The sequence below is a fragment of the Poecilia mexicana genome, unplaced genomic scaffold (genome assembly GCF_051168715.1).
Source record: "Poecilia mexicana isolate PSO_F unplaced genomic scaffold, ASM5116871v1 scaffold_6, whole genome shotgun sequence".
NCBI classification, from domain to species: domain Eukaryota; kingdom Metazoa; phylum Chordata; class Actinopteri; order Cyprinodontiformes; family Poeciliidae; genus Poecilia; species Poecilia mexicana.
In genome coordinates, this window is record NW_028263375.1 from 8,426,206 (window position 1) to 8,438,223 (window position 12,018).

General features: G+C 41.7%; 1 protein-coding gene across 3 annotated transcripts; it reads right to left on the minus strand.

Moving 5' to 3' along the window:
- Positions 1-49: 49 nt before the first annotated feature.
- lsm14aa (LSM14A mRNA processing body assembly factor a) lies at positions 50-11,631 on the minus strand. 3 transcript variants are annotated; one of them, XM_088006175.1, is made up of 10 exons: positions 11,313-11,631; positions 9,314-9,477; positions 8,830-8,989; positions 7,422-7,538; positions 6,437-6,646; positions 4,427-4,609; positions 4,117-4,282; positions 3,231-3,269; positions 2,117-2,363; positions 50-1,388 (listed from the first exon to the last, which is right to left on the minus strand). In XM_088006175.1, exons 1-10 carry the CDS (start codon positions 11,431-11,433, stop codon positions 1,365-1,367), a joined length of 1,431 nt encoding a protein of 476 aa, XP_087862301.1. In that variant the 5' UTR covers positions 11,434-11,631; the 3' UTR covers positions 50-1,364. The 3 variants fall into 3 exon arrangements, with proteins under 3 accessions (XP_087862301.1, XP_014828148.1, XP_087862302.1); XM_014972662.2 differs by having other exon boundaries at positions 7,464-7,538; positions 11,313-11,630; XM_088006176.1 differs by lacking the exon at positions 7,422-7,538 and having other exon boundaries at positions 11,313-11,630.
- Positions 11,632-12,018: the final 387 nt, after the last annotated feature.

Sequence of the window (12,018 nt, forward strand, 5' to 3'; positions counted from 1 at the left end):
CATTAGCAAGATTTCTGAACCATTAAAATGAAGAAACAAGAACCAAACATTTCTGCAAACTTAGTGTCTTTATTTCAGTTTTTTATTTTACAATGCATCATTTAAAAGCTCACTTTTTTTTCTTCAGTTGTGGATCCAGGCTGGAACCAGAACCTGCCACTGAACACACCAGAACAAAAACTGTTTCTATGCAAATCCAAACAGACATCAAGTTAGGAACCTCAACGTCTCAAACAGTTCCTTTCCCGTTTCCTGAGCACAGTTTAAAGGTGGCTCTGCATTTCGGATCGTGGGAAGTCTTTTGTTTTTTTCCTGGAGAGACTACGGGGTTTGCTGTCCGAATTGAAAGCAGTCAAAAGACACAACCACCTGTAATTTACCGAAATATTCTGATCGGATCTTTAAATGTCGGATATTTTGATCCGAGCGAGCAGCGGAGTCAAAAAATTAAAAAAAAAACAAAAAGAAAAATACACGACTGACATCGTTTACAGGTTCTGATCATGCCTGAACCAAAAGCAGGAATATTGCTGACCGACATTGCTACAGTGCGCAGCTCCGTCTATCTGTGTGACATCACTTCCTGCCGGCCGGCGTGCAGCGCTTTCGGGTTTAGTGGCTTCATGAAGACTGTAACGAGACTGGCCGGCCGGCCAACTGGCTCCAGGTAGGAAGAGTTAAAGCGCAGGAGGAAAATCTGTAGCTTCCTGTTCATCTCTGAACCACAAAAAAAACCCATTTAGGTCTGTAATTCAGTGGTTTGAAAGATCTATTTCTCACCAATTCAATATTTCATAATACTAATAATCTGGACTTCATGGTGAGGAAATCTGCTCCTAATGGTGCAGTTTGTATCATTGGATTTAATAAATTCAGAGATGAACAGAAGCAAAATGAGGTTCCTGCAGTAAAAAAATCAAAAATCAAAACAAAATTTAGAAAAAGGAACAATCTGTGGTGAATTTGTGCAAACTGGGAGTTAGAAACGACCACACAGCAACCAGTGAAACCAGTGATGTTAGACAGGTGGACGAGAGAACGCCATAGTAGAAAAAAAATCCATGTTATAGAGAGCCTGCAGCGCCCTCTGTAGGAGGAACCCTGATAAAGCTACGAGAGCGTCCACAGCTGAGGAACTAGAACATTTAGAGGGAATCGCTTTCTCTAATAAAATGCATCATTATCATGGTGGTCTGAGACAGACGGAACGTTAAGCTGCATTCAGAGTCTACTCCAGTGCTGGTGACAGAAACGACGAGGAGACGACGATCTTCGGGAGTTTAAGTGGACAGGAGAGAACCAAAGCTAGCCGTTTTCCCATGGAGGAAGTTCCAGCGTGACGGAGCCGCCGCCTCCTGTCGACACTACGCCGCCACTTTGTTGTCCTTCTGCAGCAGAACAACAGCAACAACAAGAAAACAAATACTGCATTTAGAAAGCTTATAGGCAACAGCTAAAATTTATGGAAAGACAAAACTATACTTAGAGTTGGCCAATATGGACTTAGAATTTTACGGCGATATTTTGTGGTACTGTTGTGATAAAGATTGTGATTTAAAAAACTACTTTTACTTCTTTTTTAGGTAACTGTATGGCAACACACAAATATTGTTTTCGAAAAATAATCCCATTTGAATCAGGATGCCACTTATTTAAAAGATAGAAACAGATTTTAATCTCTAAACTGCACACAGTAGCTGCATTTAATCATATTTTTGAATTAGCTGAATCTTATTGATGCTTTCATGGAACAAAAAGAGAAAAGTGTAAAAACATTTCCAATCATATGGCCAGTTTTTTCCAATCAATAACTGAAACACATTCCTTTACAATCTTCCCCCTGCATACTGAAGCCACCAATGAGATTCAAGCACACACAAAAAAATAAAAAAATAAATAGCAAGGGTCTAAAAAGAAAAAGAAAAATTAAATAAATGTAAAATAATATTTTGTCTGTGCTGCAACTGACTGAATTCAAAATCCAAACAAACAGAAGCTGTAAAACAAGATGGCGGCTCTGGGTACTCTGATATCACTCTGAACTATGGAAACCCAACAAGTCTATTGTTGGAAAATATCCTAATTTTATAAAAATTAAATCTTTATACAGACTCACCCTGTACGGTAAGTTGGCAAATTCGCGCCCTGCCTGGTTGCCTCGGTATCCTCCCCTGAAGCCGCCACCGCCACCGCCGCCGCCGCCCTGTGGGGGCCCGAAGGACCCCCGGCTGGCCGAGCGACCTCTGCCCCCTCTGAAGCCCATCCCCCCGCGGCCCCGGTAACCTCCGCGGCCGCGGCGCAGAGGGATGCCGAAGGTCTCTGCGTTCATCCTCCTCTCCTCCGCCCAGGTCTGCCGGCGCTCCCTGCAGGAGGAGAAGGGAACGCTCAGAGCGCCGCGGAAACAGCCAACAAATCCAGTTTAATCTGGTTAGAGTCTAATCGGGTTTATCCCCTTAGAAGAACAAAAAGCTGCTGATAGAACTGTAAACATCTGCTGACAGAAGTGCTGACGATGTTCTGATCAGAGCTCCGATCGCACTCAGAAAGACTGATTTATAATTCAGCCTTGTGATGGCTGCAGTTACAGCCACACAACTGTGGTAATATTCACTCTCACCACACGCAATAGGTTTATCTCACATATATTTGGATTTCTTTAAGTTTAGGATTTAATTTACAGAATAACTGGTTTTGTTTAGAAAGCAACACATCACATTGTATTCTAGAATAAGTGCGCACATTCTGGTTTATATTGTTGTGTTTTGCTTGATTTAATCTTTGTTGTTTCTGAGTTTCTTAAGTGCTGGCTGCCCCAATCCTTAGGAGAGCAGAGAGGTGGAGAAGGGGTGGAGCAAGCCAGCTGAGACTGCAAATTGGTTCACACCATTACTCATCATCCAGAGGGGGGGAATGGGATTTTGTTATGTTAGTTTCAGTTAGGTTTCTGTGTATTTTCCCCTTTGTGTTTGTATGTGGCCTGATCAGCCAGCATTTAAGTCCCCTTTTGTCTCTGTTTGTTAGGTCTGTTTTTTTGAGTTAGTCTGAGTTGATGTCTGTTACTTTGACCTCTTTTATGGGCCCACATTTTGTCATTTTTTCCTATTATTTACCCAAGTTTTGTTTTGGGTTAAATAAAAAACAATTATTTTGACTTTAAACCGGTGCCTGGCTGTTCCTTAACTGCTCGGTCCATCACAAGCCTCCAGAATCAGTCTGAGTCAGAAACTCACCGAGGGAAACCTGAAGCTCCAGATTTATCTCCAGCTTTCCTAAAAACACCAAAAGATCAGAGTCAGAGCAGGAAAACAAGGAAACATGGCTGCTGTTCACAGGATTCACTCATCTGCTGCTCAATGACACAAATATTCCTGATCTGACTGATCCCAACCAGTTCCTGCTTAGTTAAAGGAATTTCATCAGTTCTTTAAGTGATTCTTTTAATGGGTCTTTACCTGTTTCCGATTTCTCAGATTCATTTATTTATAAGTGTTCAGATCTGGTTCAGAAATCAGTTCACATGTTCAAATCTGTTTGGGAATCAGATAAGTGACACCAGATCCGTTCAGGAATCCGTTTACATGTTCAGATCCGTTCAGGAATCCGTTTACATGTTCAGATCCGTTCAGGAATCCGTTTACATGTTCAGATCCGTTCAGGAATCCGTTTACATGTTCAGATCCGTTCAGGAATCCGTTTACATGTTCAGATCCATTCAGGAATCCGTTTACATGTTCAGATCCGTTCAGGAATCCGTTTACATGTTCAGATCCGTTCAGGAATCCGTTTACATGTTCAGATCCGTTCAGGAATCCGTTTACATGTTCAGATCCGTTCAGGAATCCGTTTACATGTTCAGATCCATTCAGGAATCCGTTTACATGTTCAGATCCGTTCAGGAATCCGTTTACATGTTCAGATCCGTTCAGGAATCCGTTTACATGTTCAGATCCGTTCAGGAATCCGTTTACATGTTCAGATCCGTTCAGGAATCCGTTTACATGTTCAGATCTGTTCAGGAATCAGTTTACATGTTCAGATCTGTTCAGGAATCGGTTCACATGCGGCGTTGTGTGTCGTCTACCAGTCTGCCTCCAGGATTCAGAACCAGCTCCGTACCTCGTGTCGTCACAGGAGATGTTGTCGAAGAACGACTTGGACTTGTCGTAGTAGCAGTTTGGGCCCAGCGGGTCGCTCTCGTCTTCGTTGTTGCCTTCACTGTTCTGGGTTTCCACTCCAGAGTCTCCCTTATCCTCTCCATTCAGCGCTTTCTCCGACTTCTCATCTGAGAGACAAAAGAATCACAGTTTAGCTGCAAAAACTAAAACCTACAGGTTGTTTCTATTTCCTTTAATTAAAGAGATGTGTTCAGTTTTACATCCCAGTGATGCTTCCCTCAGATTTCCCAGTATAACCAGTTAACGCCAACCTTTCAGCTTCAGCTTGCTCTGGAACTCCTTCTCGATCTCCTCCTTGTTGAACTGGGCGTTGGCGCTCTCAAAGTCAAAGTCCTTCTCGAACTTCACGGGTCCGTCTCGGCGCACGTTGAAGCGGCCCCTGCCGTGATGGCCGCCCCCGCGGCCGCGCCGGTTCGCCGTGCCGCCGCCGCCTGCTGGAGAGAGACAGAAGCGCAGCGTCAGCCGAGAGGAAGAAGAGAAACGGAACAAATGGAGGAGATGCAGAGATGGAGCCGTAGAACAGAAGGTGAGGATGAAGAGCTGCAGGAGTTAGGATGCATTCACACCAGTCCTGCCTAATCCGCTTTTAATCCAACTCTGGATTAGAAGGTTTCAAAGAGGGGGTCTCAAAAGGTTGGAGAGAAGAGAAAAAAATAACAATACTGAATCCCATAATTTAAATATTTCTGATGCTTATTTTCAAACTGGCTGCCAGTCAAATTCATCTTAGCTCTTCCAGCTAGCATAGCAAGCAAGAAATGGAAAAGTTTCTGACAAGAGAAAGACCAAAGACAAAATCAAACATAAGAACTGTTGGAATAAAATAAAATTTAATGTGATTAATATCAAATTTAACCAAATCAAAAATATGTAAATGTTGCATATTTTCTTAAAATTAAAAGTGGGGTGTAATAAAAACAGTAATTTCTGGAAATTAAGTCATAATATATTATCTGAAAATAAAATTTTCCACCACAGAACTCATTGTCATCTGGGATGATCATGTAAAAACTACTGAAAACGAATAAAAAAACTATCTAAAAGTTGATGTTTCTTGAAGAGGTTTGAATGCATATGTGAACGGCAAGCGAACCGGAAAAGGAAGTGGACTACAGCGCAGGGCATTCTGGGTAAAAGCAACCAAAACACACGAGTCTAAAGAAATGACTCGTCGTCTTTTACCAAAGACAAGAGAGAAATCCTACAAATGCTAAAATCTGACGCCACTCTGTTTCTCTTTACATTTCGTGAAGAAGGAAGTTGTGCTCAGTGTCTTCTTCTGAGGTTTTCATGTCGTGTCCTTCAGTGCAGCGCCCCCCACAGGTGAGGAGGGGAACTGGTTTTTCAAAATGTTTGGATCATCTGAGTGCAGCATGACAGAACTGCAGCAGTTGAAAATGTAACAAATATTGCAATTTTGGTCTCCAATCTAACCGAGTCTACCGGACTGTCAGGTGTGAAAACACCCTTAGTGACAGAATGATGGAGGAGATGCAGAGTCTCCATCATCCCTGTGGAGATGAAGTCGAATAGACAGATGGAGGGCATGCAGGATGGCTGCAGAGGGGACAAGGCTTTGACCTGTGGAGCGTTTACTGGGCTCCCTGCCTTCTCCTCGCGCCTGATCGCCCTCAGCTCTGCTCTGGACGTCTGATCCTGGAACAGCAACACAGTTTGAGTCTCCACACAGCGACCAGGGAGCAGCTGCGTCACTAAACTCCGTGCTGCAGTTTCCAAGCTTCCACCTCACAGAGGAGCCTTCTCCAACTCAGCTCCTTTGGACTAGCCAGCAGCAATTAGCAAACACCTGGGGAGCTCATTATAGGAGCTACTTCTCAATGCAACGCTGGCAAAAACGTCGTTAAAGGGTTAATAGGAGGAGTGATGTGATAATGACTTCCTGAAGGTCAAGTTTTAAAAAGAGCAGGAGTTTTAAAGAGACAGAGGCCCAAATTCAAGGTGTCAAATTTCTTTTAAGTTGTATTTTATATATTCAGCATTTTTATAACAACTGAAGGTAACATTGTTACTTGATTGTGCTACAAATGTGGATGGAAAATACATAATATTGCCCCTTTAATCTGTTTCCATGACGAACTTGAGCAGCTGTCTGCAGCTTTCTGTCCAACAGACCCAAACTATTTTGTTTACAAGGTTCAGATTGGATCCCTGAGCTTGTTTTTATTTGGCAGACTGACTCTGGCAGTATCATGGTCCCTGGTTACCCTCTATGTTTATCTTCAGAGACTGAAGGTTCTCACCTCTCAGATTGTCCACTCCGTCCTGCTGCTGGGCCTTCTGGCTGCTCTGAGACGGACCCGCCGGCGCGGCGCGGCCGTGTGCCGGGCTTCTCCGTCCCAGACCGGGGGCTGGAGCCGTGGCGGTGGACGCCGGGACAGACGGGCCTCTCTGGCTCACCTGATCCAGGGTGGGACTCTTCCTGAGAGCTTCCAGACTGGGACTGCTGCAGCCTGAGGAGAACCGGCGAGGAGAGAGACAAATTAAAGATTGATTAGTAACTCCAGAGACCGGATCGACCTGCAGGTTAAACAGAACAACACTGAAGAAACGCAAAATCTTAAGCATTTTGTCTAGTTTCTAGAGAAAATATCTTCTTACGCTTGAAAAAGGACTAAACTAACTTACATGTAATTTTTCATCAAGCAATAGGAGCTTGTTTTAAGTCATTAATTCCTTAATATTGATGAAAAATACTAGTTTCATTGGAATAACACATTACATAATAAATTTGTTATTTTAAAAATAACACATTTTCCCCGTGTAATAAGTGAAATATGGAACCAGCACTTTTTAAATCAGTATTAAGGAATTATTGACTTAAAACAAGCTCCTATATTTTGATGAAAAGTTACTTGTAAGTTAGTTTTGCCTCATTTAAAGAGTACCAAAATATTCACACTAGAAACTAGATGGTAACATTTGGTGATTTTACAGTGGAAGAAAAATATAAAATTTGATATTTGTGTATTTCAGTCATTTTCTCATAAACCTAGAGAACAACTGATCCTGAAAGTAAAGAATTATGGAGTTTGTTAGCTTCCTGTCTGCAGTTTGTTTCAGCTGAATTTCTGCAGAAAGAAAAGGTGAAGCAGTGAAGAGTGAAAAGTCAGAAGCAGGTTAATATTTGCTGCAGCAGGAAAACACCAGCAGTGTTTGTGGGTCAACACAAGCAGGACAGGAAAACACCCGAGGACAGGATGAACCATCACCCTCTGACACACACACCACTGGTACCGATCCGGGAGTCCACTTCCTGCTGGTCTTTACCTTCAGTTAAAGTCCCGACAGAGCGCAAGTCAGAACCGCTCAGACTGGAGTTCATAAAGAAGACTGTGGACCGCCCTGTGTGCGAGAACAGCAACAGAACTGAGACCTGGAAACACTCTCTGCTCCAGACTGATGGACCAACATCTGCAGAACATCTGGGGTGTATCGATACCAGAACACCAACCAACCACACACACCGAGAGCCGGAGCTGAGTCGACCCGAACCCAGTTAGCGCCTAAACAGAACCGATAATGCATCCATCTGATGTCACTAATCTCATCAGAACACTTTGACCTGGAGGTTAGGAGGAAACTCTCCCAGCCATCAAGATCTTCTGCTTTACACACAGATGCCAGTTTGGGTCCAGCTGATACTGGGACTAAAGAATTATTCTGAGTTTGGAGCGGAGACTCGGAAAGCTGCAGATGAACAGAACCAACTGGACGCAAAGTAAAAGGTGATGTTACAGGAATGTCCTACAGGGGGCGCACCAAGAGAACGTTCTCAAGCTTCAATAAAAAAAAAAAAAGATTCTGGATCTTTTTATAGTAAAAAAAAATAGAACCGGATCAACAACAGAAAGTAGGATGGAGTACTAGGGCCAGAAGAAAAATGACAAGAATAAAGTCATAACATTGCAAAAAAAAAAAAAAAAAAGTCATAATATGAGAGAAAAGTTGTGCAAAAGTTACTTAATAATATGAGAATAAAGTTGTAGTAAAAGATAAGTCGCAATAGGAGAAAAAAGTACGAGAAAGTTCTAAAAATACAAGAAAAAAGTCCTAAAGATACGAGAATATACTCATAATATTACGAGAACAAAATAATAGGAGAAAAAAAAAATCATACTGATGTGAGAGTAAAGTTGTAATAATACGAGAAAAAGACGTATGAAAAGAAAGTCAAAATAACAGGAGAATAAAATCATAATATTACCAAAATAAAGTTGTGATATTAGTAATTTTTTAACAACTTCTACAGGAAAAACTATAAAAAATGAAAATGAGGAATGTTGAAAGTGTCATATTGCTTTTAAAAAATAAGATGCACTTCATCAGTATCAAATCATCATCATCATCATTAGCAGGACTTTGAAACGATTGTGCAACATGTCTGCTTTGAAGAAATAATCACAGACTACATGAGTTTATCTATCGAACCTTTGCTCCCATTAAATCAACTTTCCTGAATCTGAAATCATCAAAACGTGTCGAGGAAGCGGCGAAGGCCTCACACCGACGCCTCTGACCCGACGCCTCCTCACTTCCTGTGGCATGAAGAACGTGATCCAGAACCACTCACAGACTCTGAACCCTTGGATATCATGCCGCCCTGAAGCAGAACCTCCCCACCGCCCCGACTTACCCACACCAACGGGTCCAAACTGGGGCGAGACCAGTGGGCTGGTGCTGAACTGGTTGTAGGCGGGAGCCGGAGCTCTGTTGAAAAGGCCGTAGGAGCCAGAGGACTGGAAGGGAGTCGGAGCCGAGGCCGCCGCTGAGGAGGAGCTGGTGCTGATGGAGGACTGCAGAAGAAGAAACGCACAGGAGATCATGAAACTGGGTCAGAACCAGGGTTAGAGTAGTTTTTGGTTTTTCATCATAGTTTGGTTTTATTTCATTGTGACTTTTTGTCTTCATAAAGGAAACATGTGGGACCTTTTTCCCGACTTACTGTATACTAACTTATTTTCTGCTTTTTGTCATTAAACTATTGCATGTTTAATTTATTGCCAAGCAGGACAAAAAAATAATTTGCTATAAAATTACTACATTATTAATTAGAACAAAAAGCCTCAGAGAATTTGAGTAAAATCCAGTGACACTCAGCGACATAAGAACAGAAATACCTGGACGATGGCCGGGTCCTGGGGGAGTGAGCACGTCGGTTTGGGCGGCTCACACACCGTCAGGTCCTTGATGTCGCTGCCCCTGAAGATGATGTACTCAAAGATGTCGTCTCGCGGAGGAATGGGCCGGTCCGTCGGGCGATCCTCGGTACCAAAGGAGCGGACTGAGGCAAAGAAAACTCAGTGTCTGAATCACAGTTTGACAGTTAGGAGGTGTGGCAAAGAAAAACAAAAAAAACAACTCCACATTCAGGCTGAAACTTTAAACTAACAGGAAAAGTTGCAAACAAAATATGATTCTCATTAGTAACTAAAAAGCTGTTTTTATAAGGTGTTATGATTTAATTTATAGTAGAACCATAAACATGTAGGTCGCCATTGTTATGTGTGCTTTTGGGGTTATAGGTCGGGTTAGAGGTTAGGCTAATAGGTAAGCGTTTTCCATGTTTACATAAATAACTGAGGTTCAAAATTTTCCAATCTGAAACCTGCAAAAATCAAACAAAAAAGCACAGCAGCGTTTTGCGTCCCCAAAAACTCAGTTTCCCTTTCGATCCGGGAAAAAAACAGCTAAAGATTTTTACATTTTGGGAAAAAAAGTGAGGTCTAACTTCGAGATAAAGATAAAAAAAAAAGAACTTCCAGCAGCGCTAAACATGGCAAATTAAAAGCCTTTCTACCTACTTTCAGAAAAGACTTTTATTATGAAAAACCACGCTGGGCACAAACAGAGCAGCAAAGTGGGATTTTCCTCAACAAGCTCCGGACACTTAAACATAAGAGATTTATGGATTAACATCAGCTGATGTCACTCATCTTTAACAATGCAAGTCCTGTAAGTCAGAAACACGTCTGGAGTTATTGTTTTTACTGGAGCTAAATTCTGTTGTGCCTCTCAGATGATTTTAAGTTTCTTTAACAGAATGAAACATCATTTCAATCATATTCTGGTATAAGTAACAAGCAGAAAAAGCCGCATTTCACTTAAATCTCTCGACTCAAACTGATTATGTGAGAACCCCGATTTACAGCTAAGCCAGAGGGTCAGTCTGGTGACAGGCTGGATTTTGTCCTATTTTCATGTACAGTTTATAAACCTCAGAAGTCAGAGGGCGTCCTTCCTGCACAACAATCCAGCTGAAGATGCTCCAAAATCAGATGTTTGCTTCTGTTTCCACAATTTCAAAGTTGTTTAAAATCGAGATCAGTTTACCCAAAACTGATTAGTTGGCTCAAATTAAATAAAAATATCCTGTAAATAGCAAGAACTATTAAAATTAATCAGCATCTTGCTTTGAAACTATTTTATTAGAAATTTGATGACTGAATTAATTTTTTATAATTTTGATAGTTTTTAAAATAAGCATTGGAGTTTACATTAATTATTCCGTGTAATTTCCCTTTATACTCAATTAGAGGCCAGGTCCAGAGTTATCTGGATCCCTCTGTTTATTTCTTCAGGGGCATGGTGAAGTTAGTGTCTGATTCACCTTTTCTGAATCAGCACTTCAAGGGCTATTCTCCATATTTTAAGAACTCTGTCCTGCTGAAGAGCTAAGACTTTGCTAAATTTCGAAAATATTAGAACTATTAACATCTAATTCTGGAAAAATACTGCATGGTGCCGCAGTACCATGCTCATTATGACATAAGTCTGTCATAATGAAAATACGACAGGCTTATTTACATTATGAACTAACGGTCAAAAAGGGACTGTAGTTGAACAGTTTTGTTTGGATATATAAAATAAAGGCTTCCTAAATGAAAAAATACGTTGAAAAATGTGTTATTAGTGTTCAGATTAGAGCTAATCTTTAATAGTTAATATGTCTTTTAAACAACAACAGCATACACCTTTAAACTGAAAGGCTTCAATAACAAACTAACTTCAGCCGCAGCAGTTAGCTAGCTTAAGTTTCCGTTAAACACCCACACACCGCCTCCACTTCACCTTTAGCCTCGAGGAACCTCTTACCTTGAGCCCAGGTAAAACTCTTACCTTTAGCAAGGGCCACGGTGGAGTTCTCGGTGTCGATGGTGTACAGGATCCCCTCATAGCGAATCTCGGCCTTGGAGATCAGGCTGATCTTACTACCCAGATAAGGCGTCCCGCCGCTCATGGTGGCTCCCGCTTCTCGGCTCTGGGAACAGGAATAAGAAGGGGCCGATGCCTCCGAGCCGCGCGGTCAGCAGAGAGGGATTGAGGGGGGAGTCTCCCGGTGTGTTTCGATTCGATTCCCTCTGACGCTGACGCCGCTTTGCAGCTACAACATGGCCGCCTCCACCTCCATTGGCACAGCTCTGAGCGCGGGGGATAACGGGATTTGGAGTATCGCGTGACTTCGTGGCGCCGTGAATCATAGATCTATGATGAATAGAAGTGTGAGATTTTTTTTTTCTTACCGAACATACGCATTATGAAATGCGAGTAAAAACCTAAAAACCATTTATATTTACTGGCGTATAATAAAACAATACAATGGCTCATTCATCTGCTAACTGTTAATTATCTACAAAAGACTAGAAACAAACCGCTTAGATTAAGTTTTTGATATTATATTAGGCCTATTAAAAATAATTTTCACATAATAATCTATGAAAAAACTGACAATGCATAAGAATAGTATAAAATAAAGGACAAAAGTTTAAAAACATTTCAAGAAACGCAACACCTTGTGAAAATGCATATGTCTTAAGGGCAATTT